The 16,948-nt window shown below is 47.8% G+C and overlaps 1 protein-coding gene across 1 annotated transcript in view; it reads right to left on the bottom strand.

Annotated features, from left to right (window-relative positions):
- Positions 1-847: 847 nt before the first annotated feature.
- The window catches only part of CACNA1I (calcium voltage-gated channel subunit alpha1 I), a 166,306-nt gene continuing 150,205 nt past the window's right edge, over positions 848-16,948 (bottom strand). The window contains exons 27-36 of the mRNA XM_050892893.1: positions 16,617-16,750; positions 15,778-15,848; positions 11,984-12,062; positions 11,285-11,406; positions 10,195-10,533; positions 9,427-9,573; positions 5,029-5,145; positions 4,478-4,646; positions 3,394-3,590; positions 848-1,549 (exon numbers count right to left, since the gene is read on the bottom strand). Coding sequence (XP_050748850.1) covers positions 848-1,549; positions 3,394-3,590; positions 4,478-4,646; positions 5,029-5,145; positions 9,427-9,573; positions 10,195-10,533; positions 11,285-11,406; positions 11,984-12,062; positions 15,778-15,848; positions 16,617-16,750 — 2,077 coding nt within the window. The remainder of the gene's footprint in view (positions 1,550-3,393; positions 3,591-4,477; positions 4,647-5,028; positions 5,146-9,426; positions 9,574-10,194; positions 10,534-11,284; positions 11,407-11,983; positions 12,063-15,777; positions 15,849-16,616; positions 16,751-16,948) is intronic.

Below are 16,948 nucleotides of genomic sequence, written 5' to 3'. Positions count from 1 at the left end.
AACAACAAAAGTATGCCATGTAGCCTCCATCCCCTCCTCCCATGAGCATGCCTGCTGTGTTCACACATTCCCATCAAAGCAAGGCTTTTCACCTCAAAACGTTTCCCATGCTCCATGGCTGTTTGCTTTTCCCTGCTGCCGGGGCCAGATTTTCACCTGCTGTAAATCAGCGTGAATCCACCTCAAGCCAGAGCTCTCCTGCTTTACACCAACAGAAGCGCACAATCGTGTTTTGCCAATTTATGCTCGACCTGAAGATCTGGCCCACAATTTTTAATGTTTGAAATGGAAGCATGGACAATAAGGAAGTTCCCAGAAACAGGCAAGGCAAACCCCAGACGCTCTTCCGTTGCTGCTCACCCTGCTTCCCTTCCCTTCGCCCCCACCCTCCTTGTTTGGCATAGCACCTCCTTCAGCCCCCATTTGCTTGTTCCTCCTTAGCACTTTCTGAAATTCATAATCTCTCGGTAAAAAAAATAAATAAATCGATCTCTCTCTATATGTATATAACTAAACAGCTGCCACGTGGCAGTCACCTGGCTGGAGGGATGTCCCAGCCAGCCCCATGGCCTTTTCTTGTCACTATAGTCTCTGCGGTGATGGTCCAGGTCTTGCCCTCAGGCAGGACAATTCCCATATTGCTTGCACTTTCCCACGCCTCTGAGGTACGGTACCAGAGTATTTATTCTATATATATATATATGTATGTATATATATATATTTATAAATTTTTGTTTGCCTGGTTCTTTTTCTTGCAAATCCTTTGGAATTGCTGCTGGGGAGAAGCTAGTGAAACATGCTCCCCATGCCGGTGGCCAAACGCTCCCTCCCTGCGCCCCAGGGACCCTCATCTGTTCCTCTTGCTGACTCCGTCGCCCAGCTCCAGCTTGGACGGGAGCGGGGAGCCATGGTCCCCCGTCCCCAGTCTGCTGGGGCCATCTGGCTCCTCTCCTTCCCCAGGCGAGGAGGTGTCCTTGCAGAAGTCCGTCACCCAGGAGGGCATCGAGAGGAAGCCCCGGGGGTCAACGGTGTAGAAGGGCTTGGCGTGGTGGGCAGTGGGGCGGCGGGGCGAGGGGCTGGCATGGAGGCTGCTGGTGCTGCTGCACTTCTTCACCAGCGTCAGCCCTGGCGGCGGGGGCGAGAACAGGGAGGTCAGTGAGAGGCTGCTGAGGGTCTCCGAGGGCTCGCTGTTGTTGCCGCCCCCCCGCAGGCTGCTGCCCGCCCCCTCCTCATCCGAGGGGTCCATGGAGTCATGGTGGGTGCAGCCAGGGCTGGTGCTCCCGCCGCTGCTGTGGCTGCGCTGGTGACGACAGATGCTTCGCAGGCTGAAGAGCCCCCGGCCCCGCAGGCTCCGGCGGCGGGAGGCAGGGGAGAGGGGGGCTGCCAGGGGTCTTTGGCTGCCAGCAGCTGGCATGGGGCACAGAGCCACCGGGAGGTCCAGGGTGCACTGGGGAGAGTCGCTGAGGTTGAGGCTGTCCTCCAGCGTGGTCTGCAGGCTGCCCGCTGAGCTGCTGCTCCGGCTGTCCAGTGAGGTATCGCTCTCGGGGGCCTGGGGAGCAGAAGTGTGAAAACAGAGTTCTCAGGAAAGAGACGGGCAGGGGGCAAGAGACTTTGCCTTTTTTTTTTTTTTTTTTTGGGTACTTTGGGGTGTGAAAATAAACCACAATTGCAGAAAAAGGGGAAAAACTCCAATTCCGCTCTCACTCTCCTCTGCTGGGGAGGGCAGCTATAAACCGCCTGAGCAATGCTACAAAGCACCAGCCATGCAGTTTGCCCAGGGGATTCCCTTCTGGGGGAGGAAGAAAGGTTTCAATATTTTGAACTCTGATTTCACTCTGCTCCAGAATGAATCTTCCCCTCCCATGTGAAATGCTCCACCAAAGGGAAGGGGTGCTGGGTCTGTGAGCTCTGCAGCCCCTGCCACTGGGTGGTTCAGGAGGCAGCAGAGCCGAGGTTCCCTGTGGGTCCTCGCTCTTGCCTTCCCTGTGAACCTGCCACACAGGCTGCAGACACATCAAAACCATCAGCTGGCCAGAAATCAGGGGCCTTCTGTACATAGGCCTCAGGCTCTGTACATAGACCTCCTCTCATTAAAAAATCAGCAATGTCTGGGGAGAGAAAAGAGGCCTCATGGTTCTTCTGACCAGCACTAGTGGCAATGATGGTATTTATGGCGGAAAGGTGGGGTCCCCTTCCAGCAGGAAGGGGAAACAGCCTTAATTTCCTTGTATCAGGGCTCAGTTAGTTAAGCTGCATTTCAATTATTCCTAGGAAACTGGTCTGCACTATGAGAGCATCACTGGGACACAGCACTGGGAACGATGCATGTAGGACTGGAAGTGGTCTCCTGAACCATAGCTATTCAATACAGTCTGCATCACATAACCAGAAAGTTACCAATTTCTCCTTTACAACAGTTCAGTATATTTGCCCCAGTGGTACACCAGCTCCAGAGCTCTTTGTCTTCATATCTAAACTTATACCAGAAGTTTCAGCACTGCAACAACTCAGTGGTCTCAGCTCAAGGCTAAATTTATCCTTGGTGAATTTATACACATTTGTATTGTGCCAACAGTGTCTGTCATATAGAACTGGATAACATATGATTTTATCTTTATTTTTCAGTTTGTCTGGAATAGAATGTCCCTGTACTTCTCAAACAGGAATTGTTCATGGAGTATCTTCCAAGAACAATAACAGGGATCTCTATTGGACTTTCATCTCTGCCTCCTCTGCTCTTCAGGGGCACTTGATCTTCCCTGAATACTTTTATTCTTCTCTTTCATTAGTGAGAAATAGCTGCCTTTTCAGAAAGAGATAGCACCTTTCTGGGATGTAAGAGCTAAGTGGGCAGGGGAAAACAGCAAGCTCAGGGACGCGGTGTGTGGATGTCGCACGAAGGGCTGTGGAGGAGGTAGGTGGGGAGAAGCCTGTTCCAACGAAGAAGGTGCGTGATCTGGAGTCACGGTGCTAAGAGTAGCTGAGGAGGCTGTGTGGCTGCCATCTCCCTGGCTCACGCTGCGGCTGCTGTGCATGCAGGTGTCTGCAGCGCACTTGGTGCAGGGGACCCAGGGTGAGCTAAAAGGTGATGTGATTTTGTCTTCATATGGGGCTAGCTGCAGCTGTCAAACTATTTTTTGATCCAAAGCAGAAGAATATATAATTTCAAGGGGTGAGAGCTGTACAACACCCCTTTGCTATACAATCCTCTCTCCTCCCCAACCCTCCTGCAGTCTACAGTCCACTGTGCTCCAACAGGTTACATCCAGGTCACCCAGCCCGTGACCACAGCTGCCTCTCCCCTTCCTCTGCCCTCCTCCCTGTTCAGCCTCCTCTGTTTGAGTTTTATGTGAAGATCAAGCTTTCCTAGCAACGGGAAGCGGGGGTCCTCACCTGATGAAGAAGTGAACAGTTCACACTCGGAGATCTCAGTGATGCCCATGAGCCTTGCAGAGAGATCTTAGGAAGGTTGCGTGGACAGGAGACTTTCTCAGGCCCTGTCTGGGTGGCAGAGATGGCTGGGTGGAAAAATTCTGCTGGTACAGGTAACAGAGGGCAAGACGCACCTGGAGAGAAGGGGCTGGGAGGGACTGACAAAGCACCAAAAGAAATGGGGAGGAGAACAGAAACAGAAAAAAAAATAAAGTTGAAGAGTCCTCTGATTTAATTTGGTGCTTTTGCTGCTGTTACGCCGAGGGTCCTGCAAGTCCAATGTACAGAGGATATTTAGTAACACACACTCCTGGCCAAGAAGTCTCAGTCTAGTGTTCACACCATGGGTCCCACTTTCTACACAAGGACCAAAACCTGCACCAGACCCGGAAGATCTAACACAGCTCAGAGCCATAAAGCAACAGCCCAGCTTGCCTCTCCTGTTGCTGCTCTCACAGAGAAATGCTGAGCTGTATGGCCTTGATTCAACTATGTATCACTGCCAGAGGACTTTCATCCCAGATCCTGCCAGGCAAAGGATGAAGGGAGATAAATAAACTGGTGGTTTGAGAAACCTGGGGACCACAGGAGGCCAGAGCATGCTCAAGAATAGAACTGGAGCACTTCAACCAAGGGCAGACATGTATTACGTGTTCCCTGAACCTGTACCTGAGGAGCCTGGTCTCAGGGGGCAGCAACGTTTTACCGTGCCGAGTGAGCACAGTTCACCCAGTTGGCATGTCAGGGGAGTCTGTCCCCACTCTTCTCTGATGGTGCATGGGTGCACTACTGTGAATGGGAATCAGCTCTTTCATGATACTTCACATAGGCAAGTCTGGGGGAGGATATAAGATCTAGCAGCAAAAGAAGGAACTGCTCCTCACCCCATTCCTGAAGACTGGCAAACTGAAAGCTAATTCTTGATTAGTGTAACCCCACGTCACATTAACTCCATTCCTGGCAGGGGAGAGGCAGGAGAAAGGCAGATGAGCTGAACCAACCCACACTTTCAGCAGACCTGGAGAATGATGAGAGCTGTGCTCACCTTTGGCGCTTTCATGCTTTAGCCAAGACCGGACTGAGCTGAAAGAAGTTTTCTCCATTTCACACAGGTAACTGTCAGGGTTTGTAGAGCCATCTGCACTGGATATTGGGAGCAGGCATTCCCCCAGATTGCCTACCCCATTGGAGTCAGGGGAGTCCTGGCCATCCTGCTGGAAAAGAAAGTGAGGACAAAGCCTTGTGAAATTTAATGGCAGATGTCAGAGCAGACTTGTCAAAGCCTCAAGAAGGGCTGATTCTGAAGATACTTTCAAGCTAGCTAAGAGATGCTCAGGTTTCCAGCCCAAGTCCCCTAAATTTAGACTCATTCAGAGGAAGTTACTGACAGTAGTGAAGAGAACTTTCAAAAACATACATTCCTTTTTTGCTCCTCAAATCCTTCTCCATGATATGTCTCTATGGAGAAGCTCTTGAAAAGTGGCCAGAATTTATATTCCTCAGCAGGGACACTTGGATGAATACAGAGCACTTCAAATGAGCAGGGGCAGAAATACAGCGCATGGTGCAACATGCTCATGACCGCCTGGGGCTAACCTTGATCTCCTTAGGACTCAGCTGAGAAGTGCTGCGATTGTCTGACTCATCTCCTAGAAGGATGGAAGAGGACTTGTCTGAGTTGAGGGATAATGCTTCCATTTCGGCCAGCTGGACCTGTAGGAAGGGAAAGGAGCTGTCACAGGTCACGCCTAGCATCCACATTTCAAGCAGTCACACTGTTTATGGTGGATAAGTGAGAGCCTGTAGACCTGAGATCAATTCTAGGTTATATTCCTTGGATAATTCAGGTACTGCCTAACCCAGACCTGGGCTGGGCAGGAGAATCCACTTTTTAAGGAAGGTTGAACATACGATCTGCAAGCAGCCCACCAGCAGTCCATGCTCCTCTAGTGCCAGAATTGGAGGAAGGAGTCCTGAATCTGTCCCAGTGATCCGGCTGGCACAAGGCCCTGCAAGTAAAGCCAGGCGGGGAGAGGGGTCCCTCAGGCCGGTGACAAGGCAGTCTGCTCTGCTGAGGGATGGGGAGTGGACCCCTCTCTCTGAAGGCGCCACGGACAGCCCTGCTTAAACATGAAGGTGCTTTCATTCCAGGGATAGTCATGCCTCTTGCAGTCCATGCCAGTATCATGCTTTTCATATGCTCTTACCTTCATCACTGAAACCCTGTTTCCCTCCAGCTTCCCTGTGTCTTCCCTCTCCCCTCACCTCTAACCTACCCAAGACCTCAGCTAATACCATCTTCCATTCTGCTCTCCATCCCTAAACTCACCCCTCCCACCCACTCATACTTGTGCTCTTTTGCTTTCTGAAACCAATTCTGACCACTGCATCTTTCTTATCCTCGAGCCTCAGCTCCACTCCAGTCCCATGCCTGACCTTGCTTCATCTTTTGGCCTGTTTCATACCACATATGCCCCTCTCCCATCCTCTTTCCTCCCAGCTTTCAATTCCCCTCTGCCTGACATCTCTTTCCCACATTGCCCGAAAAGCTTCTCCCTTTTCTAGTAGCCTAAGCAGCTGCTCTGTCCCTCCTGTGCTTGGCTTTCCGTCACTGGTCTCTAGAGTCCCACCAGTTCCCACCACCAGCACCTGACTTGAGAGCTATATTCTGGGTTGTCTCAGTCAGGACAGCTTGCTTCCTGGCCATTTATCTTGTTCTCCCCTGTGTTTGTGTTTGCAAGAGGTGGGTACAGCTTTTGTGCTACAAGAGCAGGTGGAACATTTGGAGAGATGACTCCTTCGAGCTGGGAGTTTAGCAACTTGTGCCAATGCCAGAGACTGGAAGAGGTCTCCATCTGAGGGATAATGCAGTTTGAATAAACAGGACAGAAAACCAGAGCTGGATTTAAATAAAGGGCACAAATGACTAACTTATTTGGGGTATTATTCTGACACAGGAACATGGTGCCGTTCAACCATGAAGAGAGCCCAAAACCAACAACTGCTGCTCAGAGCGCGGACGCAACGGAAAGCCCACAATGAGATTATGGCAAGCACGCTACACAGCCACCAGTCAGCAACTACTTGTGTAGAGAAACACAGTCTTCATTCAGTCCCACTTAATGTGCGTACTCATCCATTACTCGCCTAAGTGCTTGTTACACCAGAACAGCCTTACAGCTGTGCTTGTAGAGACACGAGCGTGAAATGTGATAACATCTGCGACTACCTTCTCCATCCATAAAAAAGGGTTTCAACAAAAGCCAGAATAGCCTGTTCTTCACTGAACCGCTTGCTCACAAATTCTGGCCACCCTGGGATCTACACAAAAGACATAATCAACAAAGTCATGAATAGATAAACTGCACGTGTGGAAACACAGTTCACCGCTGCTCACTGGCAAGCTCCTGCCACTGGCTAAACACACTATCAGCCACCAATACACAGATGTCTAACTGTCAGCCAGCCCCAGAGTGAAAGGACACCAATGACAAGAGAAGAGGTTAGCGGTATGAAAAAAAGATGTTTTGTTCTTATAGCTTCCCTTACTGCAGAATATTTAAACACCATCTGACTAGAGATGAGGAACAAAAAAAATTTTAAAAATTGCGGTGGGGGGAGAAGGGGCTGTTCACTAGGAGCACAATCCATGAAAACTGCCAGGGATATCAACCTGAGACACTGAACCCTGCAGACATATCCCTTAAAAAATAACTATTTGCAGATATAACATATCTTTTAAAACAGAGCCATGATTATAAAAATCCTTAATTGTACAAATAATTGGTTTGAAAATAAGATGCAAGCTGCATAACTGGGAAAGACGCTGAGCACTTCTACTCTATGCAACAAAAAACTTAGCACATATTAATAGCTTTGATCATATGTTTAAGTGTTGTGTCCATCCACTGCGCTCAGCATCTTGATGGATTAAACTACAAACTAAATGGGAGTGAACATTTTTGGCTAATACGTGATTTTTGTCACAAGGGCAGAGTTAAGGGTGATTCGGTGGGCAGCAAGCATACTATTTTGTTCAAACACACATGTATTGAATAGGACTAGATAAAAAGTGTTTTGCCTATATAACTTGCTGTCAATTGCTTCTGAGGTAGTACAATTCTATCTGTGTGTACAATGCACATTCGGATATGTTGATGTACCAGAGCACACTCTAATTTAATGACTATGTGCATTGCTGGTGTTAGAGCTGGGACAAGCCCAGCTGTGACTCCATGTAGTGATTTCCTGTTGGAATTTCCTCAATGTTTTTTATACTATGAAATATGAAGAGAAGGTCATGATCAACCGTGACTTAAAATCCTGAGCTGTAGTTTTGATTCATATGATCAGAAATAAAATATCTACATTTTACTACTAAAGTTATTCCTGCAGATATAGATCGTTTCTTTTCAATTCCACATTTTAGATGTATTGAAATACCAATTTTGAAAAATAATTTATGGCTCTATAACAGTCATTAGAAAACATGATCTAAGAATAATTCTTTGGTTGTGATTGTTCTGTTAAACTCTTTGCTGTGGCTGTGGGTTACACTTGAAGATTTTGCTGCTTAGTTTCCTTGCTGGGAAGGTAAGAACATCTGATGTTGTTGTCTTCGTTCCTAGGCAGGATACTGAAGACTTTCTGGAAGGTTCTCAAATGCAGCAAACTATCTGCAAATTACTTAATTTGGGGTAATCATTCTGGAATGCCTTAGAAGACCTGATTTTCTGAGAAGGCTGAGCACCAACTGCTGACTATAAGGACTTAGGTAAAGCAGTGGAAATTGCAGTTAATTGAAAACTAGTTATTTGGCTGCATTAATGCAGCATCCATTTGTGAAGTATTGCAATACTGATAAACTACAGCCATGTTTGCATTTTGATACTTTCAAAGGGAAGCTATGGGGACAAGCAGATAGCTGAAAGGCTGAAAAAAATTAGAGCATCAGAACTAGGCACCTGAAGCCAAACAAAATATCGTTTTCTTCAAACGTGGATAGAGTAATCTGCCAATGAGAGCTCTCTTCCCGAGTTTTCTTTATAAGCAATAGCAACATATCAAGCTAGTTATGGGGAAGGAGATGGTGAAGATTGCCACTGATGTACTGATTTACTGTCAGATGAGCCACATTACTGTTACAAGTCTGACCACGATCATAGCACTTAAATACAATAAAAGGATTTCAGAAACGAAATTAATTCTGCTACTCACCTAACTTCTCCCAGACTACTTTGCTCCTGAAGTTTCACAACCTGAAAACACTAATTGCTTAGGAAGTAGTTTTCCAAAGCATCTACTAACTTTAGAAGCGCAAGTCTAAGCCATTTGGTGTCCTGCTCTTAGCAACAACCCATTTGTCAGCTAACAGGTTCCACATCAGAAAAGAGACTCTCAAACTTTCTCAGTGGGCCCATTTTTATTCAGTTTTTGCTCAAACTAATTAACTGGTTTTCACCACAAACCAATCCTTGCTCACAGACAGTGACTCTATTCAACAAGGCATTTAAGCATGTGCTTAATTCATTGACCTCAACAGGGAATAAGCAAGCACATGCTTAAAATCAAGACAACACACATGCTTAATCTCCCACTGAATTGCCCCTGAGTGCTGTCATTGGGGTGAGGTCCTTTGAGTCCTTCGTAAAACATTAGCTTGAACCTCTGCTTTTCTTGCAGAATTGAACACAACAAGAGCTGCCAGGATGCCTTCATAGTCATTTCTCTACAGCTTATTCGGTCCCTCCTGACCTGTGTCCTGGCACATCTCACCTTTCCACTACCTCAAACATCCCCCCGTGGCTAAGGAGGGCAAGCCTGTACTAGAGGCAGTATCAGCAATTCATGACAGATCACAAACACAGGTCAACAAGCTCTCTGTCTACACAATCTACAGCCAGGAGCACACATCGGATGACCTGCGGGCATATGGGTGTGGGTGTGCAGGTCTTGGGGGAAGAGTCCCCTCACGCATCCTCGTACGCAGGTTACCTCTTGCTTGTCATGGTTACACTTCTCGCACATGGCCGGCGAGGAGTAATGATGGAAGACGGAGCCCGATAGGTTATCGATGATCATTAACTCCCCGTCGAAGGAGTCCTTAATAATTAAAGAGACACTGTCCAGCCATAAGTTCTCCTAGGGGACAAGAAAGGGGGGAGGATGGGAGAGATCATTTTAAGAATGCCGAGTTTTTTGCTTCAAAGTTTCATGTGAATTTGGGGCTGGGTTCTCCACCCTGACTCATCTGGAGCAGCACCTTGTTCTGCAGGTATCTGCACAGGGTCACAGGGGGAGCATTTGCTCCTTAGGGTGTGTAAAGGTGTCAGAGTTCAATGCAAAAAAAAAAAAGGAGGAGGGACTGTCTTCACTCACTGTCAGTGCACCGTGGCACTGCTCACATCTCCCTTCCCGCGCTGCTGGAGTGCCTCACTCTTGGTCTGCCATTTCCCCCGCTCTCTTCTCCTGAGCTCCCCTCTCAAATTTGCTCCTAACACACCTTTAGCTGATCTGCTCCGTCCCTTCTCTGCTGGCCCTCAGGTTCCTACACCATGATGACAATGAACAGGACCCACTGCTGTCACAGCCCTGTCCCCACACAATGCTACCAACTCAAAAGTCTACCGCTGAAAGCAAACCTCTCACCCTGAGGTGGAAGAATCTATCTGCTATTGCTAAGCTCTCAGTCATCTAGGCTGCCCAGCTTCTCCCCACAGCTACTTGCTGCAGTCTGGTTGGTAAGCTCAAAGGTGTACTCACCTGTGCTGGAGAGTAACATCTCATGCACAGATGTCCTTCAGGATCTGTTCTCCCACCGCCTCCTCCTGTTCCTGCTCCTTTTCCCTGTCCTGAATTTGGGGAGCCTGACCTGCGGGAGCACAGCCCATGTGCAATTTCCAGCTCAATCTCAGCATCCATCTCCGCATCCTCCTGGGCCTCCTTGTTGCTGTCGTCGAGATGTTTCATGAGCACAGCTACCACCACATTGATGAGGACAAACTGGGCTGTGAGCACAAAGCTGACAAAGTACAGTGGGGAGATGAACTGCAGGTTGCTGAGGCAGCTCCGGTCATCGTGGCTGCAGTCACGCAAGGTATCCTTGAGGGGAAGTTGGGTTTGAGAGGGAACGATGGAAGGAAGGAAGGACTAAAGTAAGAATACAAGCTTGGCTGCTCTTTCTGTCAAAAAATACTGATGCCAATGGAAAGAACAAGGCAAACATTTCTATCACCCCGCACCCTCCAGGATCATGAGGTCCTCAAAGAAGCTAGGATACTATCTAATCATGTGCTCTCTGCTTCAGAGCAAATATGTCCAAAGGTGTACAGAGCAAACTACTTCCAGACCATCACATGTTGCTGCCACTGTAGCCCCACACATGTGGGCAAGAACAAAAATGAGCAGTCTGGTACTGCCTTCTCCCACCCAGACTCAAAAGCACCATATGTGTTCAAAGCACTTTCCTCTCTCCATGTCCTTTGAAGGAAGGAAGTATTTATTTTGGATTGCCCTGGTAGCTCTGCAGATGGGTGCCATGTCCAATGCACCTACACTCAGCTTTGATAACAGGCCTTATGACAGTGGATATTCCCTCTTAGCCTGGACAATCTTCTTGTTCCTTCCAAGGACAATTTGCACGTTACTCAGCCAGATGTCTGTAGGTCTAGATGAGCCCAAGGTCTGAGTTACCATGGTGGGGAGGAAGATTCTGGCTTAAGTAGGGACCTTATCTAGCAATCCAGCTCCTGCACTCCTTTCCTTTTCTAGCCCAAGCACTGCTGAACAGAGCACACATCAGAATTTCTCCTTCCCCACAATAAGGACATCCACACCCCTGCGGCCCAGTTACCTTCATGATCCCGTTCCAGTTGTCGCCCGTGGACACCTGGAAGAGTGTGAGGAAGGCCATCCCAAAGTTCTCAAAAGTGGCATGGCGGCTCATGCCCTCGCAGGGATTCTCATCATTGCACACTGAAAGGAAGGGGATTGTGATTATCAGCAGAGGACACACTGCCAGCCCTGAGATCAACAGCAGAAACTGGGGAAGGGGACTTCAGGCTTCTCACAGCCTGAAGACCTCAGGTAACGGCATCAGTTCCCTGCCCAAGAGTTGGCTGTTGCCCAGCAATACAGAAAAATCCCTGATGGCCCAGCCCTGGGATATCAGGCAGTGTAACTCAGTTTTTCAGGTGTATCCTCCCAACGTGTCATTGTGCTGCCTTTCTTCTTGATCAATATTCCATGGCAAGAGACGTAAATAAACTTCCCCTAAGTTTTTCTTGGAATCTTGAAGGCAATTTCAAGGTAGGCAGTCCAGAAAAAGCAAAAGTTTAAGAATGATAGAGAACCAGACGCTGCTTATATTTTGTTAGGCTGTTAAGACAATAACAATTTAGAGGGAAATCCCTCTTACATCAGTTACGCATAAGGGAGAATAAAGGCCATCAAGTAATTCAGTCCCTTTATTGAATGAGTACTGATTTTGAGAAACCTCAGCTTCCCAGCAGGTCTGTAGCTCACACTGGAGCATGGTCTGCTTGAGACTTACCCAGTTTTCCAAAGAGCTCCACTCCTAGAGCAGCGTAGATGAAAAAGAGGAGCATGAAAAGGAGTCCAAGGTTTCCCACCTGAAAGCAAATGGCATGGTCAGCCTACTCCAAAGCCTATTTCATCTGTACAGGCAACTGTTTCTGTCTTTTAAAGCCTGAAGAGAACAGCAGGAAATTCCCAGTGTACAAATGCAACCAAACAATTGCTCAACATTTGGGAAATCACCAGTGATGGCACCAGTTGCAACTGGACTTGAAGGATGCTCTTTTCTCAGTTGCCTCCACTCCAGCACAAGCTCTGGCCAGGGCTGACAAAAGTGTGCAGTTTCTGGGCCAGATGAAGACAAGCACATTGGAGCAGGGGCACAGAAGGTGAAGCTAGTTTGGCTGGGTGAAGGACAAGCTATGGATTACAGCATACAGACATGTCCTGCAGTGCTACATGCCTAAGTCCCTTGAAGTTATGCTCATGTGAAGCGCGCAACAGCAGTGCTCCAAAGAGACAGGGACACAGGTACACCAGCTCCTGCCATGAACCAGGCAGAGCATGGTGGGGCAAAGCACCAGCTACATGTGGAGGTTACAGCAGGGCTTGTGGAAGGAGTAGGCAGGCGGGAAGGAAGAAGGGTAAAGAGGCATTTTTGAAATGTGTGGAGAGGAGGAGAAGAAGAGAGAAGAGGAGACTATGAAGGAGTCAAGAGAGGAAGCAGAGCTTCCTTTCCATCTCATGAATAATAGGTCAAAGCCTGATTTCTGGGCCTCCAGCAGCTGCTGTTTGGAAATCCCCCAATGTGAGGACTGCTGCTTCATGGTGCACAAAGGCAGCAGTGCCACCAGCCATATGGGCACTGTCCCCAAGTCCTCACTCTCCCAAATCACTGCTTGCCTCTGAATCTCCTGCCTCCCAGCATGTGGGGCAGCCAGGTTAAACGTGAGGAGCAGGAGGGGGTTTTGGAAGAGGTAGGCTGAACAGTAACAGAAAATGCCAGTAATGGGTTGCCACTGTTGGTGGAGCAAGAGGAGGCAGGGAAAAATTAAGGACCTAACTGGTATATGGGTGTTTTTGAAAAACTAAACAATGTCTGGTCTGAATGCATGTGGTCATAGGGCCTTTGTTAGGATCATCCACTTCAGGAGTCTAATTTAGTCATTGCAACTGCTGTGCCATCCAAATTCAGGAGAGAAATAAATGATTCAGCCTACCCACTCCCCTGGACTGCCAGATCCTGGCTCCCCACATACTCAGTGGAAGGAATTATTTCTGATGACTAAATTGGACACCATAGTAAATGCTGTGAACACACACCTCTGGGTCTGTGTCTACAGGGCATTAAGAAAAAGAAGTTAGTAAAACTTAGCTAAGGGCTACATTTCCAAAGGGGTCTTTAAAATTAAAGCTGTATTCACTATTAAGAATTGTTGCAGTATAACAAAGACAGGAACAGAATTGAAACAGGACAACTGGAGACACCTTATATGCCATTAGCAAGCCAAAATCCCTGAGGTGAGTCTGTGCTCTAGGAACATAAAGAGAAAGGTTGAGAGGAGGAAAAAGTGCAAGGGAAAGGACAGCTTATTTTAAACTGCTTCTTTTGGCAAAGCCAATAAATCTTGGAGAATAATATTACAGATAATTCAATTGTCCCCTGAAGACCCAGTGTATAAAATATGGAGACTAAATTAAATCTTTTAACAGTGAAACTGGGGGATTTTAGCCCTGCTTTAAGTGCAGATTTTTACACAACTTTAACTATGGAGTGATTTTTGATCCCTCTGTTATATAACTTTATTAAACAAAGCCAACCTGCTACAGAAGGAAGCAAAAGCCAGTCAACAGGAAGTAGATTGATCATAGACTTTGATGCTGGAAGGATTAAGCACTACTTGTTATTACCTTCCAGGGAATACCTAGAGGCCAGACCTTTAGAAATCTGCTTGTGAGGGTTTTGTGGCAGATATTAATGACCTCCAAAAGACCTGACCTACCATCTTGGTTAGCAAAGGAGCTGTAGGTGAATGGGAAACAGAAAAGCCAAAATTTATAAAGTATGGAAGAATATACTTGTAGTTTGTGGCTAGGACCAGAGCAGGGCTCAGAGGCTTGAATTGAGGTCCCAGCTGTGCTTTTTGCCATCCTGAGCAAAACACTTCACTGCCTGATGACTCAGTTTCTCCATCTATATGACAGGGATATGAACTTTTCCTCCTCTCTTATTTATTCTCTGTATTTTGGGGGTAGAAGTTGAGTCTCACCATTTAAGTGCAAATATACTGCAGAGTCCTCTTACCAAGGGCTTCTGGATACTACTTCAGCCAGCTCTTAATATCTGTGTGCATTTATCTGGGTTGCAGAATAAACATGCCACAGACATGCAGACGCTGGATCTGGAGACCTGCTCCGTTCCAGATCCTCGCCTGAGAAAAATCAGCTGTTGTGGCTCCTGGAATGGAAAAGAGCAAGGTGCAAAGAAGCTGCACTGAGCCAGCCTGGGGCAGCAGAGCCAGAACTAATAAACATTACTGGCCCAAAGCTGCCTGCTATAAGAACACACTTAATCTCCTGTTCCTTCCATTGTCCAGTGTATCTCAGCCCCCAACTATCCTGGATGATGATGATATTACATATCCTACATATGACTTATATAATTATTGTTATTAGACAAAAACACAAATTATTATTTTTTAATAAAAAGCATGGGAGATCAGACAGAGCTCAGGATCCATAAAAGATCACAGTGTTTCCTCCTTGTTTTTGTGCCACGAGATTCCTCTAATTCAGATTGACATTTATTGTCACCAACACCAGAAGTAAACTCCTTGGGTAACTACTCATGCTGTTTTCAGATTGATTCTCAGCTCTGCATCACTCACCGAGACTGGCACATTAGCTGATAAATCAACTGACAAATGCGTGTACATTTTGATGTCATGCAATATAGCTGCCTGCTCAGGGCCTGCCAGGGGAATGGTCTGATGTATGATCAGTAGAGCCACTTGGTGCCATTCCTCCTTGCTTAAAAATTCTCTCTCAAGGATCCAAAAGGAAGGGGACCAGTCTCCCTGGCTGCTCATCCATCACAGAGGATCCTCACAGTGGGCTTGAAGCCTGTGTAAAGCACCGTGTCAGCATCTCATTTGGGAACAGCTGCCGCTCATAGCTCATGAAATCTTTCTGTCTAGCTGTCTTGCAGTAGACACTTAACTGCCGGCTGCGTGAGCCACAACAGAGCACGTCACTGCTTGTCATACATGAGAGGCTCAGAAACACAAAGGGATCCAGGAGGAGAAAGGAAGAAAAGAAAGTAGGAAGGGGGAGGCACTGGCTAAGAAAAGGAGCAACGGGAGTGCGAATGGGGGGGGGAAGGGGGCACATGTAGGGAAAGGTGAGAGGGGCAGAGACACAAAGATGTCCTTTTCTCCTGAAATGGCTGCCAGTCACTCTTCCCTTCTTGTGGAGAGGGGAGAGAGGAGCTGGGGACTAGGTGCAAGCAGTTAGACACTAGCTAGACGTGATGGGAAGAAATCTGCCCTTATCCAGGAATCAAGCCTTATTTCATTCACCCACAGGAGAACAGAGATGTGAGGTGAGCTGTACCTCCGTGATTGACATAACCTGGACAACACCTATCTGAGGAGAGCTGTACCCCCGTGAATGACATGAAAACTTGGACATCACCTTCAGGCAGTTGCCTGCACAACACAGCAGACACCACCTCTGAGACTCCACAAGAATCAACCCTTTGGAAAAAGGGTGCAGAAAAGGAGAGCCTTTGGGGGAGCTGGTCTGTTTTACCTGTGGCAGGGCTTGAACAACTGTATCCAGCAGTGCTCGCATTCCTGTGGCCATCTTCAGTAGCTTCAGGACTGCCACAACAAGCACAAGAGAAGTGTCACTCAGACTGAGCTCAGAAGGTCCATCCTTTGTGTGACGTACTAATGGCAGTAGCACAAGACAGATGTCCTGTCTCCCCTTGCCCTAGAAAAACTGGAGTGTCCCCCTCGGCGCCCTTCTCCCTTTTCCCACTTCTTTTGGCTGTACAGCCCCAGCGGTTCCTTCTCCTCCGGCCCATCTCCTTCTTACTAAATACTCTGTTACTGCCACCCATGCCCATCAGGCTTCTTCTGTTTCACCCAGACAGTCTGGCCAAGAGCCCTCTTTCTCCCAGCAATGTGTGTCACAATTCTCCCTCTGCTCTGACTTTTCATTCCATCACTTTCTCTTCCTCCACCCACCATCTGTTAAGGCAGCTTAGCACACCTTGGCCACCACCAGGAAGATTCAGTCCCCTTCCTGTGCAAACTTCAGCCTGCTTGGTGGCCCCTTCTCCAAACACCACTGCCATACTTGCCCCATAAAAGAATAACAGGGAAAGTTATGCTCTCGCATGATCTGCTCACCCTCTTGGTCCTTCACTTCCTGTTAAAACCACTGCATCTAAATGCCTGGCTAAAGGAAGCCAGAAAGCCTTAGCCTCTAGTCTGTCCTTCGTCACATCCCCTGCCTCCCTCCCAGGGCTAGGGAGGGAGTCATGGGCGAGCCCATGACTCTACAGCCACTGCTCAATGAGTCATGGCACCAAGTCCCACTCCATGGTCATCTACACCCCTGCCTCTGGCCAGTGTCTCTCTCACCTCGGGCGATACGCAGCACCCTCATGATCCGGATGATAGTGGGGTTGATTGGGAGAGCAGCATTGATTTCAATCTCTTCCAATGTGATGCCCATGACAGACAGCAGCACAATGGCCAGATCTAGCTGGTTCCACCTTAAGAAGAAAAATTGAAGAGAATAAAGGAAGATGGAGTTTTTCCATTTCCCTGAAAAAGAAAGTGAATTGTCTCCACTTCAACCTAAATATTTCTTTACGTATGAGTTCAAGGCCCCACTCTGAGACAGCCTATATGGGCTTTTGCAGACAAACAGAGATTCACTTTGCACACACCCTGAGCAGCCAGAGGCAAGC

Source organism: Gymnogyps californianus, chromosome 1, assembly GCF_018139145.2.
Source record: "Gymnogyps californianus isolate 813 chromosome 1, ASM1813914v2, whole genome shotgun sequence".
NCBI lineage: Eukaryota > Metazoa > Chordata > Aves > Accipitriformes > Cathartidae > Gymnogyps > Gymnogyps californianus.
This window is presented reverse-complemented; position numbering and strand designations above follow the sequence as displayed.